General features: G+C 39.6%; 3 protein-coding genes across 3 annotated transcripts; all 3 read left to right on the forward strand.

Annotated features, from left to right (window-relative positions):
- Positions 1-675: 675 nt before the first annotated feature.
- uts2d (urotensin 2 domain containing) lies at positions 676-2,432 on the forward strand. Its single transcript, XM_056379279.1, has 5 exons — positions 676-1,012; positions 1,262-1,366; positions 1,458-1,495; positions 1,783-1,873; positions 1,970-2,432. The coding sequence occupies exons 1-5, from the start codon at positions 913-915 to the stop codon at positions 1,993-1,995; spliced, it is 360 nt and encodes a 119-aa protein (XP_056235254.1). The 5' UTR covers positions 676-912; the 3' UTR covers positions 1,996-2,432.
- A 1,869-nt stretch (positions 2,433-4,301) lies between these two features.
- On the forward strand, positions 4,302-7,142 carry LOC130170908 (platelet glycoprotein V). Its single transcript, XM_056378611.1, has 2 exons — positions 4,302-4,320; positions 4,597-7,142. Exons 1-2 carry the CDS (start codon positions 4,302-4,304, stop codon positions 6,555-6,557), a joined length of 1,980 nt encoding a protein of 659 aa, XP_056234586.1. The 3' UTR covers positions 6,558-7,142.
- A 3,625-nt stretch (positions 7,143-10,767) lies between these two features.
- Positions 10,768-16,015, forward strand: lrrc15 (leucine rich repeat containing 15). Its single transcript, XM_056379236.1, has 2 exons — positions 10,768-11,024; positions 13,701-16,015. Exon 2 carries the CDS (start codon positions 13,708-13,710, stop codon positions 15,418-15,420), a length of 1,713 nt encoding a protein of 570 aa, XP_056235211.1. The 5' UTR covers positions 10,768-11,024; positions 13,701-13,707; the 3' UTR covers positions 15,421-16,015.
- Positions 16,016-22,272: the final 6,257 nt, after the last annotated feature.

The raw sequence follows: 22,272 nt of genomic DNA on the forward strand, positions 1-22,272 counted from the left end.
CAAACAAATTTTAGTTTAAGATATCCCCAGCAGACACTCTCCTGACTCTTTCAGGTTGTTTCACATTGTTAGTTTCTTCATCGACTCCTTGAGCTGTGCTTTCAACAGTTGAATGGCTAAGATGATAGATTTGTGAAAGGTTCTTGGATGCGAGACGCCAAACGTCAACAGGCTCTTAAGTCAAGGCCTAAGGGGTTCATGACGACCAGGGGCTTTTATGAGACCAGCAGACCAACCAAATTCAGCAGGTGCCAGCCATCTCATTTCCCTAACACTACACAAGCACAATGTCTGCTTCGCTGGCAGAGGTATGAGATGTGATTTCCTTGATGCACAAAATAGACCATGGTGACTCGGGAGGTGTTGGGTGGTTGGCTTGGCCGCAGTGATTGATGTTCAGTTCAGTTCAGCTCCAAATCAGTCCTGAAGCCAAGATTGAGGAGCTCATCTCCGGCTACGATGCACTTAGGGACTGAATCAATTTACCCCTCCTTCCCCAGACAACACACTCCTGTGTACCTATTTAAAGAAGCAATTAATGTAAAAGAAAAAGACTTGCAAGTGCCAAGAACCTCTGAATCTGGTCTCTCATAACCAACAGGATGATTGATAACTTCCTCTCTCTGTTTGATTTGCCCATGTCAGAGTGATGTAGGGTTACAGGCTTCACCTACAACGTCAGATCACCGTATTTCACTCAAGCGCTCCATGAGCCCTGTGAAAAGGTGGTTTACTGACGAAACCTACAATGACTAGCTATCGATTTAGTACGCAAGTGGCTGACTGGCCCCTCCTCCCAGCCTCTGAAAGGATAAATATATTGACTGGATGGACCCAAGGCAGTGGATTGCTTGCCTTGCTTGAGGGAGAACTCATTGTGCAGCGTTTGTCTGGGGCCATACATTGAGTACCATGGACAGGGTTCCTGTTTTGAATTACTGCTTAGGACTCCTGGGTTTGTTACTACTGCAGGGAGCGCTAAATGTTGAGGGAAGGAGCATATTTAACCCTGGTGAGTATGCAAAAATGGTTTTGTTTGAGCCTAAATACAATGAAAATGGATTTTTGAGGAGGCTGCATACACTAACTACTGCACCCTTTAAATTAGTGCTATTGTTGGTTTCAGTTTTGCCAAAATGCAACAAATTAAAAGACGATACCTGGCTATGAAATGGGATGGATATGACTTCATTTTCTGTCTGTGTTGTGTGATATTTGTGGTGCTTATAAAGTTGCATTTTTATGTGCTTTGTATGTGCAGGAAACCATGTTTTTAATCCCAAAGAAGACACAGATGCCCAGAGCAAAGTTCTAGCACTCTTACTACACAAAAGCTTAATTCCAATTGAAAAGGATGATCCTCTAGGTGAGAGATGAAGGGAAAAAATGCTTAAACTGTAAATGTAAATAACACAAACACATTCTTGCAGGATGTTAACTGTCTTTTGTATCCACAGGTCTTGAGCTGGCTAATAAATTAGCTGAATTAGAGCAGGTAAGGATATTCACAGATTCACCATGAACCAACTGTGCATTTGCCAGGAAACCTGCCATGATTCACTACAGTGTGAATATATTGTGTTTGCATATAAATGGAGTGTAGATATCTTGTTTAAATTTTTCAACAAATAAGAATAAATTGTACATTCATTCATACGAATGAAAACCTGGATATGAATGAAAACCTGTTACACTTCTTGATCACCAAAGCCATAGATGGTGTATTGATACTGTGATGACGGCTACATCTTAGTCTTTAATCACTGTGATCTCTGCTTGTAGCTGCGGGCGCTGAGGGAGGACCTGGAGTTGGAGAGGGAGATCACAGCCAATTTGGCAGAAAGCAAATCCATAGCTCAGAAGAGGGGCGAACGTGAGTTCAGTTCAGTACTTCTGGATTTACATCATATCATAACCATTGCAGCATGTCAGATGTCATGCTAAAGTCTTCACCTCTTTTCGTCTGCAGCTTGCTTCTGGAAATACTGTGTCTGAGACGGATGCAAGAGGAGGAGGACCACTGTGAAATCTTGCTGCAAAGCCCCACATAGCCTTAAGACTCACACCAGTAATATAATCACACTGTATTTATCTCAGCAATATAGAGTTGTATAATAATCAATGTCATCAATAAACGTTTCATTACCACTGCACTGAGGTGCTCTCATGAGAGATCTAAGGACTGTGGTTGTAAATCTTTAATCTGTAAATAATCAGCTACTCCCTGGAAATACTTGAGGGTCAGATATGACAAAAATATACTTGTCTTCAAAGACATCATTGTCATTATTATTTTAGCAGGGATTTTGTTGCCCACTGCTTGTGTTTATGTTGCTCTCTTGTGGCTGAATTGTGCATAACATTTTTTGTAACTGCCAACATCTGTTCCTGCTTCGTTTTACAAAACAATAAAATCATAATGTGAATCTGTATTTTTGGAGTGATTTTGTTTTTGTTTTTAAAGTATTCCTAAGAAGAAATGATTGGAAATGATTTGGTCACTGAATGGACTCTTTAAAGAGTTGAAAAAGACACTTTTTTTTTTTTTTGCATTAATTTCCCATCAAAAGGGCCACTGAAAATATTATTGAATGACATATCAACATTCTTAGCTCCCATACCTACTTTTACCCTAATTCACTTTAGATATTAAACATTTTTAACAGTGAAAATAAGCGTCTGAGTGGAGGAATGTGGCATTTGGTGTTCATCTGCAGTGACGGGTGATTTACTGCACCGTGAAGTTCACTTGATTGGCTCTTTTGGAGGAGGGTGACAACGCTGAGTCACAGGCTTAGTCTAAATAATGGGAGAGCTGCTGTGTAAAGACCTGAATCATACAGAGCATGATGAACAGAGGAGGCCTCTGGGAAACCAGACTGAACATGACCTTGTGCAGCATTCACAGTCTAAAACAGCAGCATCAAAGAAGAGCGATGACGATTGCATTGTAATAGTGAGACTTTTGCTGTTGCGGTTTCAGAGGTTATTAATGCACTTGCACAACAAGATGTCCACATATGCGAAACACGCACACAAGGACATATTATAACAGTGTGTGCAGTTTGTTTGTGTGCACATGCAATACAAAATGTGTAGTCTTTGCATACAGTATATGAAGATAAATTGAGCTGTGCAAGAGAGCAGAATGTTTCCGCCAGTGAGTGCTACCAGAGTAAATGTCCACATTTCCCTTTTTTGATTTCAAATACTGAAAGAAAAAAAAAAGAAAAAAAAACCCAATTATATATTAAAATAAACTCTTCTGTTGTGCTTATATATATGCATACATAAATAATGCTATTATATTATTTTTTATTATTTACCATTTTGCATTTTGTATAATTCGGTCATGACTTGGTGTAATTACTGTTTTAGCCCTGTATCTGCTCTTGTGTGACATATTGCAATTTATCAACCAATAAAGTGTCATTGAAAAAAATGTTCAAAATATGAATTGGTATACATGTCAAATTCAGCCCCTAAATTCACTTGGGTGTAATCTGACTCAAAATGCAGCATGCATCGGTAACTTTTGGATAACCACTATGGTTACGATATCATGGGAGTCTGTTGAAACCTGTTGATATCAGGGAGAGACTGTTGGTAAATAGTACATCGTCACTTCCTGGTACATTACCTGTCAATTCTATAAAAATCTGAAACAAAGTAATACTTTTACTAAATTTTGTTCCAACTGGATTTTATATCATTCTGCTCTGTGACATTACAGGCACCAGACAAAAACACTCAAGCTGAAATGGTGCAAAAAGTGTTATCTGCTTCAGTTCAGTCCACAAACCGGAGGATAGGGAGGGTAGGGTGACACGACCCTGTCAAGATAAGTCCACAGGAAATGAGCAAACATCCCCTGTGTCATTCATATAATAGAGTTTTTTTTTTTTAACAATGTACAGCTAAATATAATTTACAACAGACTTTACAGTCCCAACCCAAAATCCTCAAAATCTTTTTATAAAAGGAGAATAATGGCAATACAAATAGAGGATATGTAGGAAACTGGCTATTACAAAAGTAGTAACATAGTTAAAATAAATTAAATGCAAAGAAGTTAAGTAACATACGTGTTAATGAAATAAATCTAATAAATACAGACATTTGAGTGGAAAAGTCAAGGTTGGAGTAGCATGAAAAGTGGGAGGTGTGATGACGTTTGGATGGGCATTTTAGCTGGGGGGGGGGCTGATTTGATAGGCGGAGGGTGCCCAGCTCCTCCAGACAGCTCCAACTCCAAGAGCAACACAGAGCATCATCATCATCATAGTATCAAACGGCCCATGATGGATTCTTCAGTCAGAGGTTGGTAGAGAAGAACATTTTAACGTATTTCTTTGATTATTACTCTCAGAGACTTAGGTCAAGTATTGAATTCCAGATTTGCATTAAAAACTGACTTGATAAAAATTGAATCGAAGATCAATGTGGGCATTTTGGATAAATAGCTGAAGAATGCTGCTATATACTGCTATTTTGGATGACATTAATGAAACAAACTTACAATAATAATGTAATGTAAGAATATAATTCCAAATTTGATCATATGCATCTGAATGTGTCTTTATCTCGACTGCACAGGGCTCTTATGGTTCATACTCATCCTCTGTACTCTGCCGCACCTCACCTGCAACATGGTCTGCCCAAACAGCTGCCTGTGCAACTTTAATGGCGCCGTCATGTGTGTTGGCAATGCCCTCACAGATATACCAAAGCAGCTGCCTTCCAACACATACATGCTGTTCCTAAATGACACAAACATGAATGTTATAAATGAGCAGAGCCTGGCAAACCAGGACCTCGTGTTGCGCTTCAGTTTGACTCACAGCCATCTACACACCATCCATCCCCAGGCCTTCCACGTCGCTCCACAGCTCAAGTCCGTCAAGCTGTCATCCAATGATCTCTCTACACTTCCTGCTCGAGTGTTCAGTCCTCTGACCGCTCTGGAACAGCTGTATATTGATGAAAACCAGTTGGAGACCATTGCTCCGGAAATATTTGAAGGACTTGTTGTGTTACAGCATCTGGACCTGAGACAAAACAAACTAACTAGTCCTGCTTCAGATGTTTTTGATGGACTGACCAACCTCACCTTACTGAACCTTGGCAGGAACTCCATAAAGTACCTTCCACCTACCATCTTTCACTCCTTACCCAAACTCCTTAGCCTCTCGATCTATAACAACGAGCTTGAGGTGCTAGAAGATGGGATATTTGATGAACTTGTCAACCTTGAGGAGCTTAAACTCCACCACAACCAGATAGCCAGCCTCCCACCTCAGGTTTTCTGGTCACTGAGGAACCTGAAGACCCTCACCTTGTCCTCCAACCGATTTCAGACTATCCCGGAAAAAAGCTTTTATAACATGCCCATGCTGAGCCAGCTTACCATTTACAACAACCCACTGCTATCTCTACCAGACGAGCTGATGGGTCACATGCCTGAGATGAGAGAATTTTATCTGTATAATACTAATCTCACTACTGTTCCTGGAAACTTATTCGCTAATATGTCTGGGCTGCTGCGCCTTAATTTCCATTTAAATTACAAACTGAGGGAGTTGCCTTCAGACCTTTTTTGCTGTCTTCCCGTCCTTCAGAAACTCTCGCTGAAATCCAACAACCTCCATCATCTACATCCTCAGCTCTTCTCCAGACTAACCAAACTGGGCCTGTTGTTTCTAAATGACAATAAGATTCAGAATATACCGGAAAAAACTTTTCAGGGCCTTGGAGAGCTTTTGACCATCGATTTGAAGAAGAACCACCTCAACAATCTTCCAGGACATATTTTCTTACCAAATACAGCTTTGAGGTCTCTTACACTGAGTGACAACCCCTGGGATTGTACTTGTGGTATCCGAGGTATTGCAAGATGGATAAGACATAATCAACATGTGGTCATAGACAAAGAGGATGTGATGTGTCAAAGTCCAATGTACCAACTGCTCCGTACGATTGTCTCTCTGCGTGATGAGGAGTTCAACTTCTGTGATACGACAACAGTCCCAAGTTTTCCTACACTGAACGAGTTGCATGAGACAGCACAACCATTCCACACCATTTCAACAATTGGACAAAAAACAGCTTCAACAACCTCACTACCTGGAGCAACATCAGCCACCACTGAAGGAGCTACCCAACAAGCCACCATCCCAGCAACCACTAAACCTGCAGATTCAACCACCTCGGAAGTCAAAACACACTCAACATCCCTCCACACTGTAAGCACCACTCTACCTAGTGAAGAGTTTCCTCTCGTTTCTGAGACTGACTCAATTCATTGTAAGTCAGCTCCTTTCTATGACATACTGGTGGTTGAACAGGGGCCAGAGTTTGTTCACCACAACTTTCACAGGGGCTGGGTGTATGTCTGGTATCTGCCCTCAGATATAACATTGGCTGGCCTCCACATGTTTTGTCATATCCTTCTTGTGGCTGCAGGCTTGTTCCTCATTCTTGCTGCCATGTATAGTATCTATCGCCTCGGCAAGACCATGGATAAGCTGAAGGCTGAGCGCGCACATAATGAAGGGTAACAAAACATGTTATCAGGCCTGGTGCATGAGAGACCAAGATAAACTGTCCTTTTGCACAAGCTGCAGCTAATATAAGATTACTATTGTTTGTTGCTTGTATTGATGATGATTTAGATGTATCTTCAAGTGTTACTTTTGAACAGCTAGACTTGGAATAAGGAATTAAAACACACCAAAAAATGAAGCTGAAGGTATTTTAAGATAGCAAATAAAACATGTAAAGATTTAATATAATAGAAGACATTATATGATACAGGTTGTAAGCTTTAAAAACAAAGCTGTGCTAATGTTAATCAATTTATATATTATACAAATTATTTCTTCATACTTTTATATAAATGTAAGGATTGGTTGATTAAACAAATAGTCAACTAAAAGAAAATTAATCAGCAACTGTTTTGTTCAGCTGTACAACAGTTTACGTCACTCTTCTGGCCAAAATGCAGAACATAGCCGCAGCTTTTCAAAAGTTCTACTTTTCTCTGTTTTGTATATCAGTTAATTACTGTACATCTCTTTGGATTTTGGACAAGTGGTTTATGACATTTTGTAAACTAAACAATGAATTTATTTATCTGGAAAATATTTGCCAGATTCATCACCAATGAAAATAAGCATTAGATTTATGCTTTAAAATAAACACATTAAATAAAGCTTTCTTTCTGTCATTTTTCTTTTGCTATGTCTATGCATTCAAGAAGATTTAGACACACTATAACTAACAGTATGGGCAAATTTTTATTTTATTTCTGCTTTTGCCCTTTTGACAGCTAAACTTTTATATAGGGAAATGTTCAGCATCATAAACCAAGTTAATGTTTTAATCAAAGGTGAAATATTTCCCTCTAGTGGTGAAAGTTTCAAACTACATGAAGAGATTTCACAGCTTCAAAACTGCTTTTACTGCTATTTTTGAACAGTCAGTCGACTTTCTTAATAAATCTTTTTTTCTTTCTATTGTTTTTACTGTTGGCAGATATACCCGTGGAATTTCCAGCTGCAGAGGCATGTAACAATGCAATCATGTTATAGCAGTAAGAGGTTATTCCTGCCTCTCCCATCAGTAATTACAAGTAAATTTCCTTCTGTATCTTTTATCTGTTTGAATCTGGCCAAGGCTACATGTTACACAGTAGTGATAAGAACCAGTATCAGTATCAATATCATAATGAAGGAAGATCAGGAAGATTTAAATCTGTTGGTCTTATTCTGTACCTGCTATTTGGTAAAGAGAGCTTAGTTGCTTGTAGAAATTCTGTCATATTTTTTGCTTCTTCTCTTGTCTGGGGTTATTTTTTCCATAGCTTCCTTGAATGGGAAATAGCTTTCCCAACAGATAAAATGTGCTTTCCCTAAATGAGTCACATGGATACCGGGACAATCACACCTTCATTATCGTAACAGACATAAAAACAGGAAGCTTGAATGAAGTCATCTCTTTCATTTTCACATTCTACATTTTGAATAAAAATGATATATGTAATATAAAAGATATAATTCCCTTTTCTGGAATGTTATCACTCATGACATAACTTAACACATACCCCAGATAAAGTGTGAGAAAAGATAGTTGCTCTCTAAATTTATCCTAAAGTTTTCACACAAATGTTTTTACACAAGAACTTTGGTGGACATTATCCATACAGCTCATACAACCGAAGTTACATTTGTAACCAACTGTGTTGATTATTACGCATTAGACTGATAACACCATTTAACATTGTTCTTTGGAGGCGAAACAACAGAGAATGTTCGACCGCTGGTCCAAAAAAGCTTTTCAAAGCTTTTAAACCTTCACAAAATGACAACGGATGCCGTGAATTCCACGAGAAGTGATTGGACTTTAAAACAAACGGCGAACAAAAGAGGATGAATTGGTGAACAGCAACCAAGTTCATTGCTATGACAACGGGTGATTAGTCCTTTCCAGTACGCTGAGCCCACACAACAGTGCCCCCCCATCATCATCACCACCACCACACACACACACACACACACACACACACACACACACACACACACACACACACACACACACACACACACACACACACACACACACACACACACACACACACACACACACACACACACACACACACACACACACACACACAGTGAGAGAGGATGAGCATGAAAGAGAGGAAATCGCACTGCAGGGGTCAGATACAATATTCGGCCACAGTGAAAAGTGTCGATTCCCAAATCCAAAATAAATTAAATGAACTTATTAAACTTGAAAATCATTTAAATTTTTCCACAGCATATTTATAGCAGACTCTTGGCTGTAGCAATAATCCTCTTAAGTCCAATAATTAACTGTTAGACAAGCAGTTTTGACATTAACAATTCAGTTACAATAACATTTCTGTAATGTGTTTCTTTTTGGTCTCCATCTGGTTCCCATTTAAAATTGAGCTGTTTTGTCATGAATCCAAGTTCTAAGTTTAGAAAAGTGTAATTTAGCTATGTAAATATTCTCCAAATCTTTTGGAGGAAATCTACCCTTATAGCATATTATCATGTATGGCCCAGGGGGATGGCTGTTACTGTAGCTCAGGCTTTTATCTATACAAGCCACTCGGTAAAGATCCATTACTGTCTTTGGGACTGTAACCATTCACCAACTAATCTTGGCAACACTACTGGAGCAAATTCAGTGGCAGTTTTTTTGATCCTGAAAAAGCTCCTCAAATGTAAAGGGATGTATACTGAAAGTGTATGGGAAGCATGGGAACTAAGATAGGAAACTGTATTTCCTAGAGGTCAGTATCAAAGGTCACATGTGCTTGGATAAAGAAGTGAAGATAGTACCCGATGACTGTCATTTATTTTTTAATACTTTTATGCTTTTGTAAGGCATTGTCACCGTATGTATCTTTTCAGATCCTGTATCCTTTTAGATTATTGTTTAGATTTAGTTTTTTTTTATTAATATATCTACTGTCACACATCTTATTTAATCTTATTTACACTCTTTTTATTTTATTTTCCTATCTACTATGTTTGTGTATCTGCTAACTCCCGTGTCCCAAACCAGCATGAAAAACATTATTCATAAGATAAAATAACATAAGATAAGATAACATAACATAACATAAATTAACATAACAGTAACTCTTAACATGTCACCTGGTTTGGAAAAGTATGGCTAGATTATCATTGTATTGTATGTGAATGTTGCTATACAGTGAATTACACGTGTTCCAGCTTAATAGTAAAAGGACTTCATGAGTCAGTTGAAGAACATCCCTTGGGGCTCTAATTATAAAACACTGGTATGAACTGCTGCAGTGCAGTCATTACTTTCTCTACAATATGTATCTTGCTATAACTTTAAAGCAGAAACACTCCGGCAACTGACTTTCTATACGTTAACTCCACCCTCACTATCTGCTTTCTGTGGTAGAGAGGGAGTTTGTCGTGTTATAAAACAGATGGATTTACTCACAGAAACAAAGGAATGTTAAAAGCAGCTGAACACTCCCTGCTCAACATAACATCCCACATTGTAGCACCGTGGCCGAATCACACTGAATTTTACATGAACAGGTTCAGAAAAAAAAAACAACTGCTTAAAAGAACATTCAGTGCTGTGTTTTCTGCCATACTGGCATCACTTTAATGATTTGGGATACAAATACAAATCTGGACATTTATGATTCAGTCAGTGTCAGACACCAACATACTATATATACACACACAAACAGAAGCTCTCTGGAAAGCTTCATCACATAATTTCATCCAGACTTACGCAACACTGAAAGTTTTTTTTGCAACAAAAGAGAGACTGAATACAAGCATGCTGGTTGTTTGTTTTTTTTCTTGGATCATCGTGCACCATCTGCCAAATGACAAACTTTTACAAGTAGACCAGGGATATCATACCAAAGATATGTGCAGCTGATGCACAATAAAAAAAGAAGAAGGGACACACTGTACACACAAAACAATTTCACAACACAAACTTTAACCAAACCAAATTCTCACCCGCCTTGTTACACTAACCTCAAACACAAATATACCACCCATTCCTGGAAGAAAACACCAAAAAACATGTGGATCCCAGAAGAGGAAGTACAGATTACAAATCCTCTTACATGCATTCAAACACACATTAACACAAATCCAGTTCTAGAGGGTGGGGCTTCCCCGACCCCTCTTAAAAAAAAACAGAAAGAGAGTTTGGGTGTGATCGTGGGGGGGGGAACAGTGCCACTGAAGCTTCAGAGAAAAGGACCTGCAGATTTCATGAGCTCAGAGCGAAAAAAAAAGAACAAAACTGACTGATGAAGGGAATCAAGTGATGATGAAGAGCAGGAAAATGTGATGTTGTGAGAGTTCAGAGAGTGCTGGAAACTTTCATCAGAGGTTTTGTAAGGCTGAAGAGGAAGTGGGGGACGTACATAAAGGATAGCCACACCAACTCACTGTCTCTGTTCACTCATTCGGCAGCCACTACTGGAGGTAAGTTCTGTCATTCTTCCTTCTGCATGATGTCCTGGTTAACATGTTTCAGCTATGACATTTATCATAAAGAAGATAAGAAAGTAAGACAGTGATAATGATCAGGGTGATTTTGCCAAGGAATGTGTGTAGAACAGAATACTGCCTACTGGGATTACTAATATGAAGCAGATTAAGTGAATGAGTGAAGTCTGCTACAAAATTAGGTTTATATCTGACGGCTTGAGTCCTAACATTGTGTCAGGTGGTGGTAAACAAAACCCCTTTATATATAAAATGAATAAATGCTCAGTGGCATGTCAACCGAGTTTCTGCGCTCCTCTGCTGGTTCAGTGTTTTCATAACAGACAAAGTGCTGATCCTTCAGCTCCGGCATGGGGAAAAAAAAAAAAAAAATCTAAGCAATTAATGGTGAACTGGAAATGCTTTAGCCATTACACTGTGCTGCAGACCATTCCAGACTGTTCCAGTCAAGAGCAGACAGTGGTTTTGGTTGGACTGAGACATTTTAATATGTACCAGAGGGGAAACATGGTTTGGCTGTCAGCTTTCATTCAAATGGGAACATTATTAAACTCATACTCAACAGGGACACAGAATGCACAATTCTCAGGGCTTTTGTGTCGAGGATGAGGAGGAGGAGGAGGAGGAGGATGAGGAGGTGTGATGAGACAATGTGTCATGTGTCTGAAAGCTAGTTGCTTGAATTTATTTTTAAACGTAGGAGAGTTTTCTAATGGAACATAAACAGTTGAAGGGGAACTGTGTTCAGATAGCACATTACTCAACAGATAACTGACTTGCATTACATCCCACATACACAACCCTTCTCTTAAATGTGAACTCTGACCTTTCACATTCTCAGCAGTTAAAGAAAAAGGGAAGTGGGAAGAGTGTTAAAACCAGTGAGTATTGCCCCACAAACCTAATATGAACAAATAAGAGGTCATAACTAATAAGTGTTATTGATATTAGTAATATAAATAAGGAGAAGGTGTGTGGTTAGAAATAAATAAATAACAAAGCAACACAAAAATAATGTTCTACTAATAATGAAATCAGTTATTTCCCTCTCACAGCAGGGACCTACTAGCTCACCACTGGACAGAAAACAGACATGAGTACATGTGTCAAAATGAGGAAGAACTGTGATGCACCAGAATGTGTTTCATGAAGAAAGAAAGAAAGAAAGAAAGAAAGAAAGAAAGAAAGAAAGAAAGAAAGAAAGAAAGAAAGAAAGAAAGAAAGAAAGAAAGAAAGAAAGAAAGAAAGATGGGCTCATTTGAGGGACATGCTGGCCTCTTTAGAAAGTTACTTCCTCAGTGAGACTCTTCCTGCAGCCTAATACACCTCAGCCACTGAGAAACGACTCACGCTTGCCAACCTGAGGCTGCGGAACTTTAAAGGGATTTGTATGGAGAAGCAGGTCATGATGCTGGCACAGCTTTATCTTTAGAGCCTCCTGTGCCATTACAAACAGTGAACACAGCCTCAGCCTCAAACATGTGGAGGCAATCTGACACATTGAGGTAAAGACATAACAAAGATAGAAATAAAATAGAAATCAGTTTTGCTTTTGGTAGCAACTCAAACATCATGGCCATATCACCTGAGCATATACTCAGGTGTTATTTCTAAAAAACATTCTGCAGCAAACTTTTCAAGCATATGTGAGCTCCAAAATTGCTGTTGAACACAAATAATGGAGAAATGGTTTTGATGCCAAGAGGTTGCTAAGCGTGGTGTTTTACCAGCCAGGTCTTCTGGCAATGCTGATGGGCAATGCTCCAACCCACAGGCAGCAAAATACAACACTGGATCAATTTATGCTAATGTCTCCTTTTTGGTTAAAACAAGAATGCTGAGGCTGCAACATGGAAGCACTGTTACTAATTAGAGTTGCCTTCAGTATAACTATCTTATTATGGTGGTGATTTAAAGTGCAGAGAATCCCTGCTGTGGCTGTGCTCTCAGTAAGAGGAGAGAGAGGAGAAAAAAAACAGACCACATAAACTACCAACTATTGTACATCAAATCTCAGAGAGTCATGCAGTGTAGAAACACAACAAAGACACAACAAATGCAAATATGCTCCTCATTGCCCTTAGTTCATGTTTATGGCGGAGAAGTTCATTTTCTTTCATGAGCAAAGCCATCAGTAATTTCATACTTAAACGGGACTGCAAAGATCTATGTATGGTTAGCCAGCTTTTAGACAAAGGTACTGGCATCAAAGCTTATCGCTGACTTTAAAGGAGTATTACAGTGATTTTGTATTGCAGTTCCTTAAAGTTGGCAGACTTGCAAAAGACAGATTTAAATATAATGGACACAATTAAAGCGGCAGAGGCTGCAAAGACACACAACTTTCAAACACCTAACTTTTCTTTTAAAAAAGTGTAGTCTCCAAGACCAAAAGTGCTCAAGTAATGTCACTTGGGTATCCATATTAGATTTGAAGAAGACTCTCCACAGACACATATGACATTACAAAACAGGCTGAGTGACAGTACTCCCAGTGACAAGTGAATTGACTCCAACATGTAAAATTGGTGGAGGACAAAGAATTAAGGGTATTTATGACATAATGACCACAAAGCCCTTTGGCATGTAAATCTGATACAAGACTCATAACCACCCTTGAATGCAACATATCTTTTTTTTTTTTCTTTTTAGGGAAAAAATGGACCTGCCACTGACCCTTCCTGTGGTCCTACTTCTCTGCGCCCTTAATGCTGTTGTTTGGGCGTGTCCGGATCAGTGCAAATGTCAAGGAACCAAGATCCTCTGCAGTGGCCTCTCTGATTTCCCCACAGCTGTTCCCTCATCTACCACTGCCCTCTACTTCTCCAACTGCAGTATCTACTCTCTGAAGCCAGAAGACCTGAGTGATTTCTCTAATGCCCTTGGCATCTTTGTGATTAAAGACACTGTTCTGAGAGAAGTGCGCCCTGGCACACTCGATTCCACCCTGAATATGGGTGCTCTAGGGTTTAGTGGCACCGAACTGCAAGATCTTCCTGAGGCTTTGTTTCAAAATCTTCAGAAGCTTGAGTCTATGAATCTGAAGAGCAATAGACTTCTGGTACTACGCCCTAAGTGGTTTTCCACGCTGACATATCTGAAAGCTCTTGACCTTAGTAAGAACCTTTTCACCTCTGTACCTGTGGAAACCTTTCATCCTCTTACTGAGCTACATTACCTTTTTCTTTCCGGAAACAACATCAGTCAACTGTCTAGAGAGACATTCAAGGGTCTTTCTAACCTTAAAACCTTGCGACTTAGTAAAAACTCACTGCGGGAACTCCCTATGGGCAGTCTGGATGACCTTGGAAACCTGGAGGAACTATCTCTAAATGACAATCTAATCACTCACCTCCACCATGACCTGTTCTCTAAGACTCCGAAGCTTGAGAAGCTGTTCCTCTCTCATAACAGGCTTACATCTCTTACACAAGGGATCTTCTTAAACCTGCCACTCCTTTCCCAAATCTCACTGTATGAAAACCAGCTGGAGAGTCTGGGTCCAGGGGTGTTTGGGCCCATGGCCGTGCAGGAGTTGTGGCTGTATGACAACAAGCTGAGCCGTGTGGAGGATGACACATTCAAAAATCTAACTCAGTTGCATCTCCTGGTGCTTAGTCGCAACCAGATCAGCTATGTTTCTGCTGGGGCCTTTAGAGGGTTGGAGCAGCTGGGAGAGGTATCACTTCACACCAATCAGCTCACAACCCTGCAAGCTGGGACTTTCCAAGGTCTGCCCAGTCTGGTCAACATTTCCTTGGAGCACAACTTCATCAGCTCCCTTCCTCTGGATTTTCTGCAGGGTCTGAGTCACCTAGGACAGATAGACTTTAGAAACAATTCCCTTCCCAACCTGCCACAGGAAATTCTAGATGCGCTCACCGTGGCAGACGAAGTACTCCTGCAGCAGAACCCCTGGAGGTGTGACAAGGACATTGTGCCCCTTAGGGATTGGCTGATACGGCATCCATCCAAGGCCAACCAAACCCTCGTGGTGTGTGAAGTACCTTTCAGTATGAATGGTGAGATGATTGCAGTGATGACAAATGAGAACCTGATGCCTCTCAGCTCTACCAAGGAGCCTGTGTTGACCTCAACGGAGAAGAGGAGGAAACCCAATACCCCTCCAACCAGACGAAGCACTTCCTCACCTGCTGTCAAGGCCACACCCACCGCAGAGCATGAAGAGGTCACCAGCAGCGGACAAGGGGAAAAGGGAACGGTTTCTAATGATACTTTGATCATCCTTATCATCATCGCAGTGGTGTCCACTGTCATCATCAGCACTGTCATCATCAGCTGTGTGTGCTGGAGGAGGAACAAGAGAGGCCGGGGAAATATAGGCCGCAGAAATAAGAACTCTGTGCTGTAGACTAAAACACCCAACATCAGTAACCCAAGAACTTTTAAAGCCAAGGGAAACTGCTCGCTGATTAGTGTGGTTTACTCGGAAAAACTGGAGCATAGAGTTGATTTTAGAGTCTCAACGGCATAGAAAGAACCTCTTCAACTCCTTCTTCTTCATCTAGAACAAATAAGTAAACAGATTTTCTTTTGAATTCATTAGCATTCAGTTTTTACTTATCAAATTTACCAGCCAGGAATGTGTGCTGTAAAAAGAGACACTCTTACACAGTAACTGTAAAAACACCCACCTTGCAATTATGTGGGACACTGGGACATTTTGATGAATGTAAACTCAAATGCACTGAAACAGTGTACTTCTTCAGTGAAATTTAGACTGCACCCAGTATTCTGTTCGATGGTTTCTCATTTTTCAGGATTAATTGTTGCAGTTTGACAATGATTTTTTGTGCTAACAACAACACATTTAGAACAGTTTTACTTTTTCTGCAAAAGGGCTATCCACACAAAATCAAAGACATAATTTTTACTCCACTGTAACACAATTCAATGCAAAATGTTTCTCTACATTGAATAAATGCACTGCTTTTAGTGGGAGCAATCTTTGTGGTAATCATTTACTGAACAAAGCCATTCACGGTATAACATGCAAACAGTGCTTTTATTTATTTAAAGTTATACTTTATTTACACATTATTTAGGGATGTGGTGGAGAATAAAACTCCCTCAAACGAAAGGTTAAGTTATAAAAGCAAGCAGCATTATACTGACATACTCTATCATATATTAGATGAAGGAAAGGAAAGAAAAATACATACATTAACACACCTACAAGTGAGATTTAGTTATTCATACAGCATGTTATGACCTGCTTTTTGTAGGATTCTGATCCTGTTGAAATCACTTAGACTTCACAGGATTTTTTTTAATATCGCTAGTCCAGACTGAGTGGATTTAAAAGTGGTCATGGTGAAGGGATCACAGTGATGGTATACATTCAGCACTGGTAATAATTTCAGCCACTCGTTTAACTTATATCCATTTTCCTCTTGATGAAATTGATTCTATGTGAAAGACTGCCATCTATTGGAAGGACGTCCAAATAATGTTTGAAAACATTTTGGCTTCAGTCCAAAGATTCCACTGTTTGCTCTTCCTGCAATTACAGAGACCAGACAAAAACAATGAATCACAAATGTTGTAACATATGTTTTGTTTCATTGTTAACTGACAATAACAATGTTCTGGAAAGGAAGTTAAAACAAAACTGGAGATAAATAAACTAAATAAACAGGAACATTGTGGATATGTTAAGTTTTACTTTGTTATTCTGATGTGGGAACAGACGCATCAAACTGTTTACATACCACAGAGTGTGTAAGCATTTAAAGTGTGTGATGAATATTCAAGCTTTGAAAAAAAGATCTATTGTTTATGCAACTGTTCTGGGTTAATAATCTAACATACCTAACACATGAGGTTGTAGGTACTCAGTAGTCAGTGGTGAAAGTTTAATCATCCATCAAATTTAAAATCAACATTCAAATCAATGGCAAAACACAATATCTTTGAAAACTACTTTAATTTGATAATTCAAAATAAAGAGTTTGTAGTTGCTGAATGTCAGTGACTATAAAAAAAAAAATATATCAGTTTTGTAATCTTGGAGCCATGCTGCAGAGCGGTATGGTTATAGGCTGAAAACATTCCTTCCCTGCTCTTATCTCAAGCTGCAGAAGTGTGTTAAACCACGCCTCATGTGGCGTGAAGTGCGCCGCACTCGAGACCCGAGGCCCAACATTAGTACAGAAGATAACTAATGAGACTGCGTTTGTTTACGTCTCGTCACTGATGCAACAACATTCTGCTTCATCCTGGGACAGGAAATAATCAGGTAGGTTAATGTTTATTTTGAATTTGACTGTAACGGAACATAGATTTCACTTGTTATAATGCTACTGATAAGTTATCACAAAAGACATTGCACAAGGTCAAAATTTTATCTACTCAATTTGTTTTTCTTTTCATAGTGACTAGGCATGTCAAGAGGAGAAATCATCATTCTTTTTCTGTCTCTACTGTTTGAGTCTTCACTGACACAAGACAAAAAATGCAACACGGAGCTAGACTGCCCCAAAGAGAACCAGATGGTCTTTGGTGAATCTACAAAAAACATTCCTCCATTGCTGAAACCAGTTGTGACAGAGGTTTTCTTTTTGAATAGCCATATTGAAACAATCCCCACAGCAGCATTCGCTTCAAACACGCAGCTTGAAAAGGTGGAGTTCATGAACACTAGCACGTTATCTATTGAGCAGGGAGCTTTTGAAGGTTTGGTGTCCCTGAAGCATGTTGAGATCTCAAACACTCCATTAGTGTCACTCCCAGTGGGACTCTTTAAAGACCCCAGCGACCTGGAGGTGATTATAATAAAGTTTAACAAGCTACGTAGTCTAGAGAGAGGCTTGTTTGACGGCCTTAAAAAAGTAATAGAGGTCCAGTTACATGGGAACGAGATCGAATTGATTGAAGATGGGACATTTGATGGTCTTGAGGGCCTTGTGTCACTCCACTTAGCTAAAAACAATCTCTCTGCTGTATCTGCCGACTGGTTCTCAAACCTAAACAAACTGCAAAAACTACGGCTTTATGAGAATCAACTGACCAACATTCCTGAGGAGATTTTTCAGAATTTACCAAACTTGAAGGAAATTGCCTTGCAGGGCAACAAAATAGCAGAACTATCACCAAATCTGTTTCCACATAAAGACAAACTAATGAAGATCACTTTAGATAGTAACCTTCTCACTAGTTTACCTCAAGATTTTTTCGTTGGCTTCCCTCTGCTTAATACTCTGACCCTTAATAAGAATAAACTGACAAGTCTACCACCAGTGCTTTTTGGAAAAATGCCCAAACTGACTGTTTTAAGCCTCAGTAACAACCATCTGAGCACTCTCCCTGAAGGAATATTCACCGCCTTGAAAAAAGTCAAGAAGCTAGATCTGTCTAATAATGAGTTTGTCACTTTGTCAGCTGAATACTTTCAAGGCCAAGAGAATCTGGCAGAGCTGAATCTACTGAACAACAAGATAAGGTTGCTGGATGCAAACGTGTTCGACGAGCTACAGTCACTGACCACACTAAAGCTATCTCACAACGACCTTCAGATGCTTCCTGGGGATATTTTTGAGCATTTACCAAAACTCAAAAAACTTTATCTCAGTGATAATCCCTGGCTCTGTGACTGTAATCTGATTTCTTTTCACCTCTGGATAAAAGCAAACTCTGAAAAGATCAAGTCCCCTGTGGTCTGTGAGTATCCAGAAGATCTAAAAGGGCAGGAAATCAAATCGTTAACAGAGGATCAATTTATTTGCCCCACCCTTCCCTCCACAACTACTCCCTTAACCACCACCACCACTGCCACAACCCTCCCAACCACAACACTACCAACTACACAACCAACAACCACCATACTTACTACCACAACACCTCTTCCTACAACACCAACCACCACTCTGCCAACCACCACTATAACTCCCACAACCACCACTACACTCCCAACCACTACCATCCTTACTACCACAACACCAACAACCACTCCGACTACTACAACTATACCAACCACAACTATCTCCACCACACCACTAGCCACAACTACCACAACAGTACCAACAACTGCACCCACCACCACTATGACAACAACTGCACCCACCACTACTATGACAACAACTGCACCCACCACCACTATGACAACAACTGCACCCACCACTACTATGACAACTACTGCACCTACCACCCCTATGACAACAACTGCACTGACCACCACTATGACAACAACTGCACCCACCACCACTATGACAACTACTGCACCCACCACTACTATGACAACTACTGCACCCACCACCACAACCGCAACTACTACCACAACCGCTATGACCACAACTACACCAACAACAGCTATGCCCACAACCACCACCATCCGGACTACCCAACCAACCACCACCAGAACAACGACGCCACCTCCACCAACCACTCCAGTGATCTTCACCTATCCAGTCGAACCAGTCTCTCACAACCAATCATCTTCCTTCACGTATCAGCACAGAAACAAAGTTCAGCAGTGCAAGTGTCAGATGATGATCTACACCGCATTGCTGGTGGTGGAGATCACCTGCACACTGGTGCTGGCTAAGTTCACCCTGGCTCTTTACCGCCTGCTGCAGCGCAGAGAGAAGATGTACCCCAGGGTCAAACTCACCCACTTCTCCTACAGGAGAGAGGTCATCCTGAGGCCTCTACAAGAGGCAGAGACTCGAGGACTTTAAACAACATCAGCATTTAAGAGAAAGTTCACAGGTTTGATCACCGTGATGGTAAATGAGCCAGTAGCTGTCATAACACCTGACTAAGCACCTTTACACCTGCAAAAACTTTGTTTGTTTGTTTTGTTTTGTTTGTTTTTTTTAGGCCACTTGAGGCCAATGGAAATAAGATGTGATCACAACATTGACATATTATCACCTTCTGGAGTTGAAATATTTGACCATTTAGGAGCTAAATGCTCCACTATGTTCATCAGCTAGTCACGTTGCTGTACGTAGTCATGTTGCTGATCACATGTATCACATTGTATTTACCCTGTGGAAATGTCTCACCTGTAACTTTTACTCTTTTGCTGTAAAATATTTTTACAAATACATGTATATATTTTAAATGATCTATTCTCTAAATTTATATTATATTTTTGAGCATAATTGTGTGTTTTTAACATAATGCATTCGCCTACAATCAATCAAACATACAATAATGAATACACTTCTTGCTTGAAATTCAGTTACACACACCACTACAGCAGGGGGAGCCAGAGATCTACAAGATGTCCTCCTCTGTCTCGATCATAGTTAAGGCAACTTTATCTATAACACAAACTGGAATTGGCAAAAATGTCTGCTAAGTAAATGATGTTTTAGAAGTCTAAATAAAATGTAATGGCTGGTTTCATTTGCACAAGTCAAATACTACTACTACTTTTTTTCTTAATCAGTGGTTTCCTATAATGTTTCTATGAAGAACAAATGAATCCCACAAGTCATAAACTGATGAAGTGGCAAAGTGGAAAAAACTGAGCAGGAGTCTGGGACTGGGATTTGTGCTTGGTAGGTTTGCCTGCCTGATAGCTAAAGGTTAAATACCTTAATTAAGACTTTTATTAGACAGTAGCACAGGAACAGAGCAGGCAGCCAGATTCATTAACCCAGCCGAACATGTGTGAATCTGTACATGTGTGTGTGTGTGTGTGTGTGTGTGTGTGTGTGAGAGAGAGAAATAATGAATTAAAAACTAGCCTAATTGTATCTTTGTAGAAACTGCCTACCTGCTGCCTGTCTGAATAGTTTTGTGTTGTTTTTCTGATGGTATAGCAGAACGATGACTATGACATAGAACTATGAGTAATTATGAGGTTAAGTACTTACTTTAATCTGAGGGTGCTTTCATGTACAGCCAATAAACCATGAAAGCCATTTGTCCTTTTTATATAAACCACTAAAGGTAAAAGGGGCTACACTGTCCAAAATCCAGAATAGAAAAAAGTTAAACTTTAACCTCAGAGTTGCAGATTAGCCCCAAAATGATGAAAAACATATAACTATCCTACCACTTATGGACTGCACTGTATAAAATAAGTTAGAATAAAATCACTGATCATCCATCACTGTCAAATATAAATCTAAGCAGGATGTATACTGTATTACATTATGAATTCAGTACATTCTTAGCACTAACTATTTTCATATTACCTGCTTTGTTTCAGGTGAAGTGATATTTTTCTGTTTTTACTCATACTACTGGTTTAGCTATTGCACAACAGAAATTATAGTCAGAAACATAATTACTAAACGCAACTAATTTTCATCATGCCTGGGACCATGGATTTGACTGAATTTTCAAAATTCATAGTATTACTGATATTATCTACTTACTGAGCCAAACTCATTTTTGTTTACTCCTTTGTCATGAAGAGACTTTATTGACTCTTGCTGTGCAAAGACGTAGAGATATGAATCTCTTCCACAAGAGGGCACTTCTGTATCAGATGTAACAGCACCTTACAAATACAAAGACTAGAGAAAAAGATTTATTTAACCGTTTCGCCTCTTAAAATGTTCCCAGCGGTGCCTCTCCACTCAGTCAAACTGTTGTATTGAATTAGAGAGTAGGTTCCCCACTAAAACCAAGTGACGTTGACAAAGAAATCTTGTTTCAAATAAGATAAAATCTGTGTTCATATTTAATCAGATGGGATCCAGACTGAGACTACTCCAGACACGGCAACTTACATAAATCCCTGTGGAAGAGCCTTCTGAAAAGGAAAAGAAAATGTTATGAAGTTGTGCCAGACAGCAAGAACAGTGAATGAAGATGCTGTATGAGGGTAACATAACTTTGCTTTATCTGATTTAACCCGGGGGCTATATGGAGAAACACACATACACACAGTGACAGAGAGAGAGCTGACTCGATTACATCAGAAATGGGCGTTTTGATGCTGTAAGAGGGAAATGATAAATAAGGGGGTATATCAGAATGGACAGAATGAACCAAAATTAAACGCACTTGTTAATGTCAAGTCTTCGGTACAAAATCAGTACAAAATCAATCCTGCCCTAAACCAACAGCCAAACAGATGTCTGTTGCTGAAGAAGACCAACATACAAAACTTGACTGCAAGACGATGAGAAACCCTAAGAGTTGCATTGCTAAATATTTAATCCCACTGTGAATTGCAGTTAAGTGTATTGCACGGTTAGCTTTTGTTAAATCCTGTGATGTTGCATCACAGAGCTATTCTCGT

The sequence above is a fragment of the Seriola aureovittata genome, chromosome 6 (assembly GCF_021018895.1).
Source record: "Seriola aureovittata isolate HTS-2021-v1 ecotype China chromosome 6, ASM2101889v1, whole genome shotgun sequence".
Taxonomy (NCBI): domain Eukaryota; kingdom Metazoa; phylum Chordata; class Actinopteri; order Carangiformes; family Carangidae; genus Seriola; species Seriola aureovittata.

Coding starts and splice junctions, on each gene's coding strand:
- uts2d (XM_056379279.1), top strand. CDS start 913: ATGGACAGGGTTCCTGTTTTGAATTACTGCTTAGGACTCCTGGGTTTG. Junction 1,013..1,261: donor AAGGAGCATATTTAACCCTG/GTGAGTATGCAA, acceptor TTGTATGTGCAG/GAAACCATGTTTTTAATCCC. Junction 1,496..1,782: donor AATTAGCTGAATTAGAGCAG/GTAAGGATATTC, acceptor CTCTGCTTGTAG/CTGCGGGCGCTGAGGGAGGA.
- lrrc15 (XM_056379236.1), top strand. CDS start 13,708: ATGGACCTGCCACTGACCCTTCCTGTGGTCCTACTTCTCTGCGCCCTT.